This window comes from Phodopus roborovskii, unplaced genomic scaffold, assembly GCF_943737965.1.
Source record: "Phodopus roborovskii unplaced genomic scaffold, PHOROB, whole genome shotgun sequence".
Taxonomy (NCBI): Eukaryota; Metazoa; Chordata; class Mammalia; order Rodentia; family Cricetidae; genus Phodopus; species Phodopus roborovskii.
The window spans coordinates 18,530,936-18,549,158 of NW_026126547.1; the positions used below are offsets into that span (position 1 = coordinate 18,530,936).

Sequence of the window (18,223 nt, forward strand, 5' to 3'; positions counted from 1 at the left end):
AACCTGCTTATATTTAGGAGTAAACTAAATTCATGGATATAAAAATGAATCAGATGTGACTTTTCATGTGACTAAAAATCTAGTATATATCTAATGACTGAAGTATCATGTCACATAGACTAGCTCACAAGCATCCAACCCTTGTACAATCTGAAGCATCCAGGCCCCCTTTTCTAGACTGAACTGAAAGGATTAAAGTTAAAGGAGGAATACAATTTCAAAAGGAAATGACATCTTTTGTTTATTGTCTTACTGAAAAAAATATGCTATCTACTTGATAAGAATAAGGTCAGTTTTATCAAGTTCTTTAATATAGTTACAGAATAAAACACCAACAAAAAATGTGGCAATTTTCACTGTACCTGTACCTCCCCTCTTTTGTCCCTTCCATTAGATGAAAAATATCATAGAAAGGGGAAAATGAGAACCTGGCATGATGACATGTGATAGGACTTCGGAAATGGAGGTGGGGACAGGCCTGGGTTGCTCCTCTTTGATTTCCTTTATAAATGACAACTATGGTCATAAGGCTAAGACAGTATTTCCACTGCTCTGCTCACACATACGCTAAGGCTAACCTTGAGACAGCCTCAAGTCAACAGAGAATAATACTCCTTCTGTTTTCACATGGTGGTGGTACACATCTTTAATCCCAGCACTCAGGAGACAGGGTTAGGCAGATCTTTGTGAGTTTGAGGCCAGCCTGGTCTACAGAGATAGTTCTAGAAAGACACCTTGGCTACACACTGTCTTTAAAAGAAATAAAAAGATTCACTCTGTTAATCTGCCCTTGGTAAAAGAAAAGTGGATGGTACAGTTAGCTGGCTCTTCTCCATATGACCAACAACTTCATGCTGAAGTCACTACCGAATGATTCACACAGGCATAACAAGTGACAGAAATGAGAACTTCAAGTTTATTTACCATTCATACCAATGTGAATGTCAAAGAACTTGAAAAAGTCTTCTACAGATGTGAAAGAGAAAACTGTTTCTAAAATGCACCTCTACATTCCCTAATCAGGTGAATTTCTAATCTAAAGATTTTGTTACTTATCAATATAATGTGACTCAGGTATGAATAGCATTTAGGAATGTACTGGGAATAGCATTTAGTTACGATTTTAAATATATTGACTCAAAAATAGTCTTTTTATAAGTTGACTTTACCTCCATTCAAAAAGTCTTAATTCTAAAAGTACCAGTTGCTATTGACTTTGAATGATCTCAAAATATAAACCTAAAACTCTAGATCAAAACAAAAAGTCAGAAAGCTAGAGTTCTACTGCTTAGGTTCAAATGTCAGAGATGATTTAAAAGTCTTCTCTAGCAAAGTATCTGTGACCCCGAAGCTTTTGCCACTGTGGGAATGGGAGTGGAGAAGGTAAGGCCTACAGAGTGGGAACTGTGATGACCTATGAAGAAAGACACACAGAGGGTTTATCATCCAACTTACAGCAACTACTTCCAGGAGGAGCCCATGAAAGCACCGACTCTGGGAGCCCATCCAGCAGACTAAACAAAACAGGGAAAGGACATGGTAAGTGTCTTCAACCCAAGTTCACTATTTCCGTTAAAACAGAAAACTCTGATCTGTGTTGATAAGACACTACAGTTGTGCCCCCTTTTTACCCAACTGTAATGGATGTGAAGATTAGCAAAGTGGGACTGGGGTGTCCTTAGTTCTAACAGGCCAATTTTACAGCTGTAACTACATAGAGGCCAAGCAATGTAGAAACAGGGAGCATTTAACTCAAGTTGTATACAATTCAGGACTGCAGAGGTAGAAATGGTTGCTATGATGTTGCCTCAGAAACAACAAAAAATACATATAAAATTGTTTGGGGATGGGATGGTGAACTCATTTTTTTCCTCATATATTTGTTGCTTGAAAGGTGTGGGGGTCTCTGCAGATGTCACAGCAGGCAGCAAAACTATTCGAGAAAAGGTGAGAATGAATGAAAACTCAGTTCAAACTGACTTTGTCAACCTTGATCAAAACATCTGGGAGTCTGTCACCAGGGGGTTTATTGTCAGCATATTTAAACCCAATAGAGTATGGGGAAAAGGTTTCCAGGAAACAATCATCCAATTCCAGGTATATAATAAAGCTTAGGGTTGACTACATAGAAACTCATTTGCAAAGTACTTGTGACCTTGAAGGTAGGTTCTATAGCTAAAAGGCCTAGAATCTAGTATGGTCTCTGACCACGATAGCATGGAGGCCATAAAGTACATGACATTTCCTGTAAGGATGGGCTCTGATTACTGGGCACTAAAGATAAAGGTTTAGGGAAGGAGAGTCTGGGATAAACATTCTAGGGGATTTGGGTGAGGTCTGCCTCCACAGATAGCAAAGGTCACCAGGATGTTAACAATATCCATTCTCATATTTCTGGGTGGGAAAACAGGTATTTTAATTCCTCCACTGAGAAGAGGCCCCTGTGTGTTCAACTTTCCTGGTTTCCCTGGTGATCCGTGGGCAAGAAGACCTTTGAACCCCTGGCAAAATCATATTTTGCTCATGCATTTACCACTGGAGAGGGATGGTTTTTAGTTATCTGTGTGACATTCTTTCCCCTGGGAAGAGTTCATACTAACCAATGATTGAATGAGTTAACAAGAAATATCAGTATGATGACACCCCAATAAAACAATGGACAACAGTATTTTGAAATAAATAAATATGACTCAATAGTCTCAACCAAAATTATATAGATTTGAGTGCAGGGTTCACAAAGAAACTCTAGCAGAAAAGTACAGTATGTGCAGTGATCTATGTGCAGTGATCTCAAGGGAACCATGACAGCAAACATGGAGAGACATAGAGGGCTGTGGCCAAATCTGCCACCCTGTCTCATGTTACACCTTCACACACAAATAAAGAACTCTTTGTTTAATATACAAGAAATCTGAAAAATTCGTTTTGACACATAATATATTAGCTCTATTAGTGTTTAGATTTATATTGTTAATCAAATAAAAATGAAGATATTAACATATGTAGCGGTAATGTTTAACTTATTGAAACCCTACATTTTACACAGTACCTTCATTATATATGAATACAGATGCAGATATACTCATTAGTTATCAAAATGAAGGCATCTATGTATATATGCTGATACAAGACTAAAACAAGCCATTCATAAGACTTATTTAAAAAAAAAAAAAAAAGGCCCACCAATGATTGTTGGAATTAAAATACTGCCCTTTAACTGAAATACACTGACACACAGGAGTATGGATGCCTATGGGTGGAAGTGCAGAACGTGTCAGTTACACAAGGACAAAACTCATTAGAGTCCCAATTCTGACTTATACAAATATGTCAGAGACTGGTTAGTCAAGATTCCAAGTGCAACTATTGCACATGTCAGTTTACAAACATCTGTCATTTGCAACCTTTAGCTTTCTATCTTGAGCACTGATCCTACAATGGATCCAAGTGTGGTGATGCACACATCCAATCCCAGCACTTGGGAGAAGATCATGAGTTTGAGAGAGAGCACCTTGGACTATAGAGTGAGACCCAGTCTAAAAAAATTTGAATTTATATGATTGATTTTTATGGCTGAGCAGCTACCACTCTGTGTCCATTTTCACTGTTTTCCTAAAACTCTACTCTCTTGGTACAACAGTCTCTCTGTGGTTAACTACCTCAGTCTATTTTAGTATGTGAGGAAAAGCAGCTACTGAGTGCCTGGGACCCAGCTGACCAGTGGGGAAACTGGGAAACACACTTTTCTAAAACTGACCTTCTTATGCTAACAGAGACAAGGTAAAAATTTTAAATGTAGAATATTAGAAAGTTTATGCAGCTACAGGAGTAATTCATGTAAGTAGCTCAGGTAAATGTTTTCTTTGTTTCTACCTCAAGAAGCAAAACCTGTGCCCTCTGGGGCAGGAATGTGAACATGCTGTCATGACCTGAGAAACGCAAGCCATAGTGGTGCCTCACCCTGCTGTTCTGCACAGTTGCTATCAGTCATACCAAGTACAGACTATTTCCATAGCCAGGAACCATACTAATTCGAAAACAATTCATCTTATAAACACCACCACCTAGGATCTAAGTGCTGGAATATAGCATGCCAAGAAATAAATATTTTGTATTTGCATTTCAAAATTATCTATACTCTATAATTTAAAATCTTAATGGATTTTATGTCTGTTCTTGATTTTGTTTTTTTAAACAATAGCTTTCAAACTAATATCTGTGTTGTCATGGTGGCCAAGAGGCAATTTTGTCTGGCATGCCCCCTCCCCTCCATGGTCTCTCAGTCCTGTTGCATAAAGGGGTGGAATATTTGAGAATCCCTACTTGGCTTTAGCAGTCTGGACAGCTAAAGGATCCTCCAGGTTTGCCTCCCAAGGCAGCTTCCCACACAGCCAGCGCAGCATGCAGTAACCAAGGGTCTCAACGTCGCTTCTTCTGGAAGGGGCTACAGAAAGGGAAGGATAAAAAAGTTCGTGAGAAATAAGAGAAATCTTTGCGTGAGCTCCCATTGATGAAATATGAAAAAAGCCGAATGGGCAAAGTGTCGTGTTTACTCAGCTGGAGTGAAGTTAACCGCCTAGGCCTTTGGCCTCAGTCCACAGACAGACAGGACTTGCTGCTGAAGTAAGGGTCAACTTCCTCACCTCCTCCAACTTCATCTTTCCTTAGTCTAGCCTGTCACATGAACTTGATCCCATGGCCTCTGACATGATCCAGAGAACCCATAACCCAGCACCAACACTTTCTCAAAGAGCCAAGCAGTAAAACAAAGAAATAAATGTCTGCAGCTAAATTGCTAACACATGTTCCAGGAAGTCCATGGGGTCTGCCTCGGTCATGCAGAGACCCTCGGAGTGCAGACTAAACACTGAAGGCCTTTCCTAGCCTGTCACACTAGTGGTCGCATCTGAAGTCAGAAGAATATGACAAAACTGCCATCTAGTGTGCAGTCTTAAAAGCAGGCCCATAAAGATGTTCAGTTACGTAGAAGTGGAGCACAGTGGGCACAGAGCTCCAGAGAGCACACACATTACCTCCAGATAGAGGAAGCCCCCTGAAAACTCCAGCCTTGAATCTGAAGAGAAAATACACAGTTGAGGTAAACATGGAGAGGATGCAGTACACAGAGTGTGGTGGCAAGAACATTCTGAATGTAAGACTTCATATAAGATGTCTTTTCTTACAACACATTGAAAGAGCATGATCAGACCTTGGTAAATATCATGCATATCAAACTCTAAATTGTGTGGACTAATTTCATCTCAAGTTGACACCTTTCCTCAAGCACCTTATATCAACAGACAACAAGACCTAAGAATTGTTAAATACAACTGACACTTGCTAATAAGTCACTGGACTAATGACTAGCACACTTAGTGAATACCCATAAAATAAAATCATGTTATAAGCATTCCAAGCTGTTATAAAAACAGTAAGCTGGCATTTATATTTATTATACTACTAGAATGTTCACCTGCATAGGGATATATAATATCCTGAGCAATATGTGGCTGTTAAAGCTGTTGTAAACAGGTATCCCATCTCATTGTCTTTCATTAAATAAACTCTGAGAAGTTACTGAGTGAATGAACTAGGTCTTTAATTTATAAATACATCCACTGAGAACAATGGTATCACATCATTGTAGTTACCCTGAGTCACCACACAAAAGTTAGAATAGTGCCACCACAATGTAGCTATGCGGGGTCATCATATATAAGTTGTTATAAAAGCAGAGTACAGAATTACTCCTAAGTATACTCTGTCTTAACTGGTATTCGAATACTGGGTTATCAAAGCTCCTTCAATACAGGAGAAGGCCAGGCACAAGAGTGCTAATTCTTTTCTGTACAGACTTCAACAATTTCCTAATACAGGACTTGGCTCTAGTTTTAAAAAGAAAACACGACTCTAGCATGATTCTTCACAATAACAGATTGGCTCCATGTGTACAGATGTATACACAAGTCCCTTCCATGACAGGAATTCCCATTACCATCAATTAAAAAATTCACACCCTTTAATGTTCAAAAAATGGTATTCTGACACCTGTTTGAAGGATACCAGTTATACACAAAAGGGCAGGAAAGAACCAACATGAATTAATGTGGAAGGAAACTTTCCATGACTTCAGGCATCCTCAGGCTGAAGGACTGATAGAAAGCTGCAAATACTGACAAGTCATTTAGATTTCTGAAACCAATATTTCATAAACTGGTCGTCATGTAAAATAGGCTTTGAGAGTTGAGTTCATTTCACTATTACCTAATTAAACATATTATCAAATTTTTAATTTTTCATTATATTCACTATGTTAGTGGGTGAGGTTAAGCAAACATTTAATACTTCTCACTAAGTCCTACAAAAATACTTGTAATATTAAAGAGAACAATTACGTTTTCATAGGCTAAGAAGTATAACAAAAGCATCAAAAAATGTTTCTGAGTTTGTCTCTCTGATTGAAAATTGATCCCAGAGAGACAAAATGCTTGACCTGATTTAGAGAAATCAAACTCTTTCAATTTATAATTTATCATGTCCACTTTCTGGCTACTGTACAAAGAGGAGTAACTGCAGTAACTGTTAACTTAAAACAATAGTTGAGAAGCTAAGACCACTTGCTACTGTGGTAAAGGACCCAAGCTTGGTTCACAGCATCTATACAGCTGCTCACAAACATCTGTAACTCCAGTTTCAGGTAGCCCAACACTGTCTTCCGGCAGCCACAGGCACAAGGTGCACCTGATGCACATACATGCCTGCAGGTAAAACACTCATTTACATGAAATAAAAATAAATAAATGCCTGAAAATATTTTTAACCTTGAAACTGATTGTTTCATTACTTATTTTCCAAATCCATTAGAAAATGCTAACTGAAGCAAGAAATGGAAAGAGTTCCAAATTAGGAATCCCTACAGCCCTACGGCGGCGGGGGTGGGGTGGTGAATCTCAGACCCACCTCCCTACATACAGCAGGGTTGAGTCCCAGCCCCACATTTTCCATGCTGAGCTCTGTAGTCCAATGTACAGAGTCTACCATCTTCAGTACACTGGATTCATTTGTGGTTCATTCTTTCTTGAAAACATGTTTGTACTACATAAGGTTCTCAGTTGCATATCATAACCAATATCATCATTATGTTTGGGTCTTCATACAGATACACAACAATTCAGACTTTTACTTTCTGTTGGAAATTTTGTTATCAAGATTTTTCCTCTAAACTTTCTTAAATTAGTTTCCAAATACTATTTAGTATCTAATTGTATTGTGCATACTAGTACACATACAGAGCAAGGAAAATTACTCTTTTCACTGAGCGTGTACTGTTCACAATTGTTAAACATTTCAAAATGATAAAGTATTGCCAAGCATAACAATAATAAAAATTAGGCACAGGTAGGGACTCAACCTCTAGTTCAGAAAAAAAAAAAACAAATAGATTCCAGAAATAGTTGACACTAGAATTGAAAACTAAAATAAAAGAATGTATCTGATTTATGGAGAGCAACTACTATACACACACTGTAGTGCTGTGTGATTACTTTTTAATCATTCCAGCAGCATCAGTGTTAGTAATCATATTGGCACACACACAAAAAAAAAATCAGAAGCTTAAAAGGTTAAATTACCTGCTTCATATCAGAGAGCAAAAATTGTCAGAATAACACTGAAACTACACTGTTGAGAATGAAGAGGGCACATGCTCAGGCTGATGGCTGCCTCCATCATCAGCTTTAAAGTCATCCAATAGACATCATTTCACTGCTTTTAGTTATGGAGGGAGCTACATGATGTGAGCATTTTGACTTACAACACAGAAAAACATAATTCAAAGTTACTTGCTTGTGCAATAAATAAGTAGCAGAGCAGATTCCCATATTTGCTGAATCACTGACAAAATTCTACTTGCAACCAGACCAACCTTCCCAGAAAGCTCCCTCCACATCACCCCATTAAGATAAGAGGGCCTCTATTAAAAATATTTATTTATAAAGTAGCAATGGTCCAACCAAGCTGGTATAAGATCAACAGAAAAGGCACAATAGAGTTCTGATCTGCACTCCAAACATAAACCAGGATGATTAACTGGACCAACTTACCAAAGATAAAGAACGAAGAATAGGAAAGTGTTTTAACACCATATGTATACGTCAGTGTAGATATGCTATTTGTTTCATTCCTTATATATTATGGAGGGTGAAGAAGACACAGGATTTGGTAGAAAATAAAGCAAACAGGAAAATACTTGTTTCCAGTGAACAAGATGTAAATGTCTACCATATTACTGTATGTGGTCAGAAATTATGAGAAGTGGAAATGTTTGAACAAGAGGCTTACCTGAAAAGGGGGCTATGACTAAAGGCAGGATAACTGTATATTTTATTCTTAGGTTTCCAACTGTGTTGTTGACTATTTTGTCAACTCATATGTATAAAGAGCAAGAAAATTTTATGGTGGCTCCTGTTACTGCTTGAGTATGACATGTCCACCATAGACTTGTGCAGTGCGGCTTAGTGGCAGACTGAGGGGCTCCTGGCATGTGTAGGAGGGGTGGATCTTGAGGGCTTTACTCCTTTGATGATTTAATAATATAATCGCAATGCTGGAAGTGGGTAAGGAGTGGGGAGCAGGGTAACTGAAGGAAACAGTCCCTGGGGGCTCAGTCCTAAAGGCTAAAGTCTGCCCAATATACTACCACTTGTTATAATTTCAAAGGGGTAGTAGCAGAGTGGAATGCAAAGTATAATGATTCAAATAAAAGAGAAACCTAATATCTAGGTTTTTCTTTTTCTCTTTTTAGTACCTTTTACATACCGATCTCTCTCTCTCTCTCTCTCTCTCTCTCTCTCTCTCTCTCTCTCTCTCTCTGTGTGTGTGTGTGTGTGTGTGTGTGTGTGTGTATGTGTGTGTGTGTGTGTTGTGAATGATTAATGTTGTACTATTAGGAAAAGTTATTCAATAGAGCAAAAAGACTTTACAAATTAGGCACTGGAACTGTCCAAACAGTTCAATGAAAAGTCAAGAAATATGACTTAAAGTGTAAATGTAAAAGGAGTATGAGAATGAGATGGTTCAGTGAATAAAGGTGTTTTCCACTACGTTTGAGGACCTTACTTGGTTCCCTGGTGTCCACACGGTAGAGGAAAGAATGAAATCCCATGAGCTGTCCTCTCACTTCTACATGTGTGCCACAGTACCCAACCCACCAAAATAAATGTAATAAAAAATCAAATACAAAACAAAAGGGCATACGTCACATACATGCAATGCCTTCCTTGTCTTTACATGTTGGCCAAAGGCTATATACAGCACTCAAATTTACATAACAAGAAAAGATTAACACTATAGTTTTCTTACTCCTTGGGAAATACTTAATGGCATTTAATTCAATATTTAATGGTATTGCTAAATATACTGTAATAGAAAAAGGTGTTTTTTCTTTTGACTTTGCTGTAGAATATAAGCTGTCATCCACACCATCCCCCAGTTTATTAGCATGGAAACACATTCTCAGTTCCCTCCACATATATTTTGTAAGTTAGAATAATGAAAGAAAATGAAACTATACAAGAAGCAACATAAAATTTGGATTCCATGTGCTGTAACACACAGCAAAAAAATTTAAAGTATGCAATGTATTTGTCTTTGACAATGGATATATTACATAAACAAATAGACACTTAAAATGCAATTTAGATATCATATTTTATGATCATCAATGATGTCAGATTAAAACAGGTATTATATACCCAGTGCCCAGCTCTGAAGTGTTTAAGAAAGCTCTGTCTGTTCAATGCAGTCTGTCTCTAGAGAAATTAGGTATTGACTGCATGCCTCAGTGAGTAGAAAAATCTACAAAAATCTATATCACTCATTGATCTAAATATTGCTTCTTAACATTACTAAAAATGCAACAAATTTTAAAACAGTGTATTTGACACACATATAATTCTCTTTAATTATCTTGCAACAAGAACAAAGTATGTCAGTGCTCGTACATGCTAGTTTTTGTACAGGAAATATTAATAATGAACTATGCCGAACATCCTTACTCTAGTATTACACGATGCAGCAAGTCAGCTGCAGACACTTCCCTGAGGTTACACAGAGTCCCGAGTTTGGAAGAACAACTGCCATGTTTAAATGTAATGTCATCCACAGCACTCCCAGTAATCACCATCTTTCCATTTATCCTTTTGTCCTTCCATCTCATCTCAGTGTGTCCCTCTGCCCACCTTTTGGTTTAGTGAGCTACCTAGTACAAAAACTGGTTTTTCTTTTCTTCCCTTTCACCTGCTCCCTGTACATGACTATGAATTAGAAAACATGTAGATAAGAGGACTAAATGGCACCTTAAACAAATTCCTTTAAAACTTAGCTATGTTCTCAGTGTCTAGATAACAATAAGGAGAATACTCGAGGTCAGCAGACAGTCAGCTCTGAGGGAACAGGCTGCATTCCAGACTATACAGAGGCATACTCTGACTATACAGAGGCATACTCTGACTATACAGAGGCACACTTGCTGTACAAGAAACACTGACAATGACAGGTTGTTTCACAGTGATAATTCTTCTTGATTCTTACTGCTTTCTTTTGTATTGTTTTCTCCCCTGGATTGGAATAGAAAAAGATTTTTCTGATGTTAAATCACACATTGACTGTACTAATAGCTAACATGAATAATTATGAGTCTGATTTTCCCCATTTACACATAGAATTTGAGCCCGGTTTATTCTGGGTTCTAAATATGGTTAAATGATTAGTTTATTTCTAACAAAAATCTGAGTTTAAATGTTTAATTTATAAAATTTAATGGAAAATATTAGGCACAAACACTGTTCAAACACAGTGAGAATATTCAATCTTCCATTTTTATTTCAGAACAAATATATACATATTTAGCAAATATATGCATAGATGTTCATATACATAGGTAGAAATATGTAGCCATACATACATTTGATACATTTGCAAAATGCATGAAAGGAACCTGCTATTTTGTAGGAAAAATGAGCCATCTGTCATTAAATGAATACTCAATCAAGCACAAGACCACAAGACTTCCCTGTAAATCTCTTTCCTGAACATTCTTTCAGATGCAGCACTATCTCTACAATGACACTCAGCTCTGTCTTCTCCCCAAGACCCAGAATGGGGAAATCTACCCAGAGTCTTAATCAGCGCATACTGTGATCAGGAGGTGCAAGAAGTTACAATTGAATACTGAATAGAAATTGGATTAAGTAGTTCATGAAGACACCATAAAAACAATACTATGCAGAATTAACTAAAGAAGACTTTCAGAAATACTGCTATCCAAGCTTTGGTCAGGAAAACCAACACATGACTACTCTTACTCTTCCTACAGTTAAACAGTGTCTTCAACTGAATCAACATCAGAACATACATTAGCAATGGTGCATAAGACTCTGATCTGTGTGATCAATTTCCAGGCACAATCAGGTAAGGAGTATTTTTGTGTCTCTGAAAATTCTGTTTAAAGTAAGTCTGACAAACAAACATTCTTTGGCTTATTGAGAGAAAAATCTTAAAAGTCAGAATGTACACTCTCTGGGCCAGAGATGACTTAGTGATTAAGAGCTGCTCTTGCAGAGGACATAGGCTCAGTTCCTAGAACCCACAGCATGGTTCATAGCCATAACAACCTCCAATTCTAGGGAATCCAAAGTCCTTTTCTGCTCTTGCTTGGCATGCACCTGGTACCAAACACTCATATACATAAAATAAATAAATCTAAATAAATAGCTTTAAAAGGCATCACTATCAATCAGAATTTTATTTCCCTATTTCCTAATTTAATCAAAGCCAAGTCACATTTTACCTTCAACTGTTAGCTTCATCACTAATGATGTAAAGGATGAAAAATTACACAACACTGATTATTACTTTCCTAAGAAAACCAGACTTGACAAAGACATGTTCTGATTTCTTTATCTGTGTTCCAGAGTATAAAAACTGGTTTTCATTTCAGAAGCCATCCGCTAACAACCTTCCTTAGGAAGAACAAAGTTAGTATTTCACTACAGTGGCACACAATCAACATGCTGGCTCCACCTTCATGATGGCCTTCCTTAAAAGACTGTGGGTTTTAATTGCTCTGCAAAATGATCAACACCCTCTGCATTACATGGTCAATGGTCCCTTTAATAGAAAAGGCAATAATATACAGTTGTTTGCACCAAGTAAAACTCGTTAGAAAGTATTAGTTTAGGGTAACAGTCCAACAGCCATTACCAGCACAGAATGTATGTCTTGCTGATGCTCAGTGAAGATGTATCGCTTTCAGAGCTGTTTAAAAATTATGTTTGCTTTACCATGTCTGACAACACTTTTATAAACAAAGTTTGCAAAGAATATAATTTTGAAAGCCAAAGTTTTTTAATAATCACCATTTTTTTTCACTAGCACAACATTAGAATTGACTTTTTGTCTTGCTGACAGAGCAACTAAGAAAGTACAGTTGCACTGAGCATATTGATTGTGAGAGAAGCAGCCATCAGTGGGACTCAGTACCATATATTTTCAATATTGACCTCCTCCTTCCTTTTCCATGGCTTTCTGGGTCGGCTATTGGATTTGGACTGCAGAGTAATAAACAGCTAAGGTTTAATTAATGGTAAATGAATACAAGACATAGGTTATGACTTTAACTAATTAGGGAATTGTTGAATTAAGTCTGCCTTGGAATGCAAGGCAGTACAATCAATATCCAATAAAAGGGCTATGTATGTAATTTACCTGCAAATGTGTTTCCAATACCATCAAAGTGAGTTTAAATAAGTAAGATCTATGAAAGGCGACTGGGAGAGATTTCCCAAGTTAACACTTTGGGGGTTCAGAAGACACTGCTGCTGTGGAGAGATCTCTTTCAAGGCTCTGAGAAGGACAAAGTGCTAACAGGCTAGCGCTTGAAAGCCACTGATTCTCATGTCCCTCAGCACTGCCCAGCAGCCTCACACACAGACCTGTGACTTCTCAGCCTAATGAAGGGCATCAGGCTTTGCTCCTTTTTTGAGAGCCATGCTCTCTGTCCAGTCACAAGGTTTCTGGTTTCTGTCAGATATTCACTGGGATAACAGGAATTTACTACTTTCCACAAAAATCTCGTCAGAACGCTCACCCTTCAGCCTGACCATGCAATAGTCATCTCATGTAGCTTCAGCTACATCAATGTTCTGAGATAAAAATGTGAATTGGAAAAGAGAGAATTACCTACTCCTTTGTGGGCATCCAAACTTGTAAACTCTATTGTTCCATTACAGCCCTTCCTTGGGTTTTCCTGATACTGTTTGTGGTTCCCATTGGGACAGTATCTGTAGGAAAGTCCATAGTCTGCAAGATAAACCTAGAAGAGATGGAGAGGCTGATGAGTCAAGCTTTGTCCTCTGAAAATATGCCCTTTACATTAAGTCTTTAGAACCCTGTAAGTTGTAGGCCAGAGAGAAGGCTCAGTGGGTAAAGGCACTTGCCACCAAGCCCACAGTCCCGATTCAGTTTCTGGGATTACATGGTGGGAAGACAGGACCAAGTCCTCTGACCTCCTGGCCTCTGACCTCCACACATGCACTGTGATGCAAGAACACACACACACACACTCACATACCACAAAATAATGAATGAATTACAAGTTTTAAAAGGAATTTGAAAGTTAAGGAAAACCTCAGACCTGAGATCAAAGTTCCATTAAACCAAATGATAGATAAAAATATGTACTAAGAACCAGGACAACCAACTTTCTAACTTAAATCCTTGCTGCATTATAAGTCAGACTGAACCTTATTCCTAACTGCCTTCTCCTCAGGAGGACATCTAGATGGACTTTTTCATCTGTTATCACATAGGTCATTAGGCTCCGCCTTTTAAAGAACCCTTTCCTGAAACTGTGTCAAATATAGAAGGCAGAGCAGATTTGAGCAATGTTCTTAACGCTTGGATGTGGTATGTCTCTACTGGTAGGAAATTTAAATAGTGTCAGGGGGAGTAACTCAAAAAGAAAACAATGAAATAAAAAGCCCACCTCCAAACCCTCATCAATTGCTTGTGGTTAACAACGGAGGATCAATGGATGACTTTCACAGTGACCCAGATCATCCTCATCGCCATCAATGGAAGCCACTCTTACTCTAAGCAGGTACTCCAAGTAGAAACTGGAACTGTTAGAATCAGGGAGTAATTCACGAACATTCCTCAGATTATTTGAGAGGGGGAAACTGTTTAAAAGCAGAGTACACCCCAAATGGAGAACTGTTTTGAGGACGTGTTTCTGTGACATGGAGATGGAGAATATTCCACAGGTCTCAAGTACACTTTACCATACCCACATACCATGCCTCACAAATGAGTGCAGTTTCAACTTAAAAACATATTACTTCATATATATTTCTTTAAAATTTAAGGATTTAGGCAATGTTTCAAAATGTAGCTTCATGACAATAGAGTATCCTAACCTGGATTTAAAAATATAAAACCTATTGAAAGAAAATTTAGTATTTAGATATTAGTGTCTTAAATGTTACATTTTAGGATCTCTCAAATAGAAGATATTTGGAATTTCTAAACATAAGACACACAATTTTCTTCAACTATTTGACAACAAATTTGCTGAGTGATTGAAAACATGTGTTTCTGAGTTTTCTCTCTATATCCCACCTTTGAGTAACTGATCTCTAGATTCTGAGTAGTCAGGTGCTTTGGATCAGGTGAGCAATCAGTTCTTGCCTTCGCTATGTATCATGCACTCTTGCCTTTGTTTCAAGAACTAAATATACCTCATTTGCAAAGTAGATTCCTGAAGGATGCAACACCGATGATCAGCAAACAGCTTTATTTTAATACACCATATATATTTGCTATTTTTGTAAAATATCAAGAAGCTTTTCACATATAATACTAGCTCAACAAATAAGAGCTAACTCTTTAAGGAGTGACACCATGCACTATGCCTTGCTCAGTCACTGACCCAAGACAGTAAGAAATCCCACAGGTAGGTAATGATGTCCTTTCTATTTATATGAACCTTGAAGTCAAACGAGTCATAAAAAGAGAGCCAGGATCCCAGAGCAGTTCTTAGCTAGCATGTACTATCACTTTCACAGTCATGTTAGATTGATAAAGGACACATCATTCAAGATGACTGTAATAGGTATCTGAAGAAAAAACTGGGAAGAGGCCACAGTACAAGCCACAGGCTAAAAGTGCTTATGCTTCTTAAACTATTACCCTGCACAAAGATTTCCAAACTTCACAGGGAGTTAACTTCTGGAACCTCAGCAAAGACTGGCCAAACTGCTCCAGAAGAGAGAGACACTGGAGAAAGTCTGAATCTCAAAGAGGATAGGGAAGGACATAGAGTTTCACTTTCTCCTATATACAATAAACAGTCAGACTCTCTGGCTGCTTTGACTATCATTATATCATTGAGCTCTGAGCCACAAGAGTGTGCTCAGAATATGAAGGGTACATGTTCACCCTTAATACAAAGACAGAAGTGAATAGTTCAGTAAAGAGACACATTAACCAAATTTTAGTGAATGAACATTTCAGACCTAAGTGATTTAAATCATGCAAGGTCACAGTCTCAAGCAGCATGGCCATCAGCAATGTTTCTGGAGACTTAATAGAGTCAGGGGAAGGAACCAAATTAGCATAAGAAGGCATTGAACATAGAATAAGACTCAGCAAAATGAGCAAGACTCTATCCAAAAATCCTACTTTCACACATACCTTTTAAAATGCATTCTTGTTTGGAATTTTACCAATTACTTTAGCCTGTAATTTTCTATAGCTTTTATGAGTACTGAACACCTACTAAGAGAAAGATGCTGTGCTAGCCACTGAGGGGGAAGATGGTATGCTAGTCACTGGGGGAAGACTGTATGCTAGTCACCAGGGAAAAACTGAGGTAGTCACTGAGGAGAAGACTGTGGTAGTCACTGGTGAAAGACTGTGCTAGTCACTGGGGGAAGACTGTGGTAGTCACTGGGGGAAGACTGTGCTAGTCACTGGGGGAAGACTGTGCTAGTCACTGGGGGAAGGCTGTGCTAGTCACTGGAGAAAGGCAGTGTGCTCATCATTGGGGGAAGACTGCGCTAGTCACTGGGGGACGAGTGTGGTAGTCACTGAGGGGCAAGCTCAAAAAATAAAAATTATAAAAACAAAACAAAAGAGCAAACAAAGTTCCTGCTCCTAAAGAGTGAGTAAGGTTAAAGCCTCCAGAAAGCTGAAAGGCCCCAACTGGGTCAGGTGGACTTGTCAGGCAGTTGGTAATCCAACCCCAGTCTCCTCCCATGATTAACCATGGAGAAGTATGGCATCATTTCTGTCATCTCTGATGGGCAGCTCTGGTGCTGCTCTTTCCACACATATCACATGGATGTGACTCTCAGAAAGCATTCCATCCAGTCTGCTCACTCCCTTTCATTTTCCCATCAGGGCCACATTTCACATCCCCCATATACTTCATCTCCTCAATCCTGTGTCAGCATCTGCCATCCTGAGAGCCTGATTTGACAGGTCAGTAAGTCATAGCCTTCATTCATGACTGAAATGAAATTCTCCTTTGCATAACCATAAAAATCACAGATTTCCTAGATGGAGCAAGCCCATCTCAAAACTCAGCTTCCTCTGTTGCATGACCTCTGTGGCCTCTACACCGTGTCTCTCAGCTCTATGCTGTTCAGACTTCACTTCCGGTCTCCTCAGCCACCTGACACTCTCAGACTTTCAACTGCTCTCATTTTCTATAGTTTGGTGGGTGAAACCATAGGTGATTACAGAGAATCTGTGGTGACTCTCCTAAGGCAGTTGGCACAGGACATGCTTTCCTCCCCCACAGAGCTCCTATGCTCTACTCCTATCAAAGGCTGACCCACATTCATTCTTCCCAGCAAATCCCACCCTGTCATGGGAGATCCCTTAAACCACAAGGCAATTTATTAGGGTTCACATGTGTTCATGTGGGTTTGACTTTAACAATGTAGAAAAACCATTTGTCTTTTATTTATATTTGAAGTTGGACAGTCCAGGAGAGAAGCCAGGATAAACTGGACACACACACTTTATGTCCTACTCTATAGCCTGTTGCTAGACTTGACCTGGCAGCACACAGACTGAATGGACCAAATTACTTTCAACAGATCAGGGGTCAAAATAAGTTACTGGGGATCATAAGCTTAAAATAAAAATGCTGATTTATTGGGTCCTTACTAAGTGAGAAAGGCCAGGGCTTGCACTAGTCAAATCATTCAAATTTCCAGAAAAGGAAGTTGTTTTAAGGCCTTTTTTTGGAGAATTGGAAAATGGGATGAATGAAGTTAGAGGCTCTGTGCAAAATAAATTTCCAGTGACTAGGGAAGCTGAGATCCCAACTTCCTCCATCTGAGCAGAAGCTGTGTGTTTCCCACTGGCTGCATACAGAAGGAAGAGAAAGAGCATGGCATTTCTAGAGATCTGGAGATATCTGCTCTGACCACAATAATCAGCCTGTGAAGTTTCTGATCAAGAGAAGCCTGGTCCATCCCACAGACTCAGAAAAAGAAGCAGCATTTAAGGTGGGCCTTGGAATATATCAAAAAGTCCCAGAGATGGAAACAAAGAAACAACACAGGAAGGAAACAGGGGAGGGGCTGGGTCACTGTATGCACACAGCAAACAGGTCAGGAGAAGCAACAAGGCCAAAGGCATGCTGTATTTTCAGGGGACTTTGAAGGCTGCTCTAAGAGGCAGCAACACAGGCCGTGGAAAGGCTCTAGAAGCAGCAGCATTAGGAGCATTAACAGTGTGGGAAGAGGAAAGGAGAAGCAGGAAGTGTAAGCAAAAGACAGTAGGACAAGGAGAAGAACAGAGAGAAGGCCAGAAGTTGTGGTCATTCAAGGGAGGAGCCAGGAGGAACGCTGAATCTGCACAGGAGAAGGGTGTCAATGAACTGGGTGGGGTGGGAGGAAGAAGAGGTTTGAAAAGAAAATAACCACTTCTGTATCAGAAGTAAACTAGCCAATCAGTAATGGACACCTCCATCCATTCAGCTTGGGAATCTGTCATCAGGATAGGGCTGAGTGAGTGCTATAGCTATGGAAAAAACACAGGATGCTCTTTCTGTGAGGGGTGAATCTTCAAGCAATGAGAAACCTTGAGTACTGATGAGCTACACTCCCTCCAAAGAAAATGCAGCATTCAGTTCAGAGAACTCAAGGATGCA

The 18,223-nt window shown here is 38.9% G+C and overlaps 1 protein-coding gene across 1 annotated transcript in view; it reads right to left on the reverse strand.

The window, feature by feature from the left end:
• Vrk2 (VRK serine/threonine kinase 2) overlaps nucleotides 1-18,223 on the reverse strand; it is a 100,112-nt gene that overhangs the window by 16,558 nt on the left and 65,331 nt on the right. The window contains exons 8-10 of the mRNA XM_051200515.1: nucleotides 13,240-13,372; nucleotides 4,324-4,444; nucleotides 1,456-1,514 (exon numbers count right to left, since the gene is read on the reverse strand). Of these exons, the coding sequence (XP_051056472.1) occupies nucleotides 1,456-1,514; nucleotides 4,324-4,444; nucleotides 13,240-13,372 (313 nt within the window). The remainder of the gene's footprint in view (nucleotides 1-1,455; nucleotides 1,515-4,323; nucleotides 4,445-13,239; nucleotides 13,373-18,223) is intronic.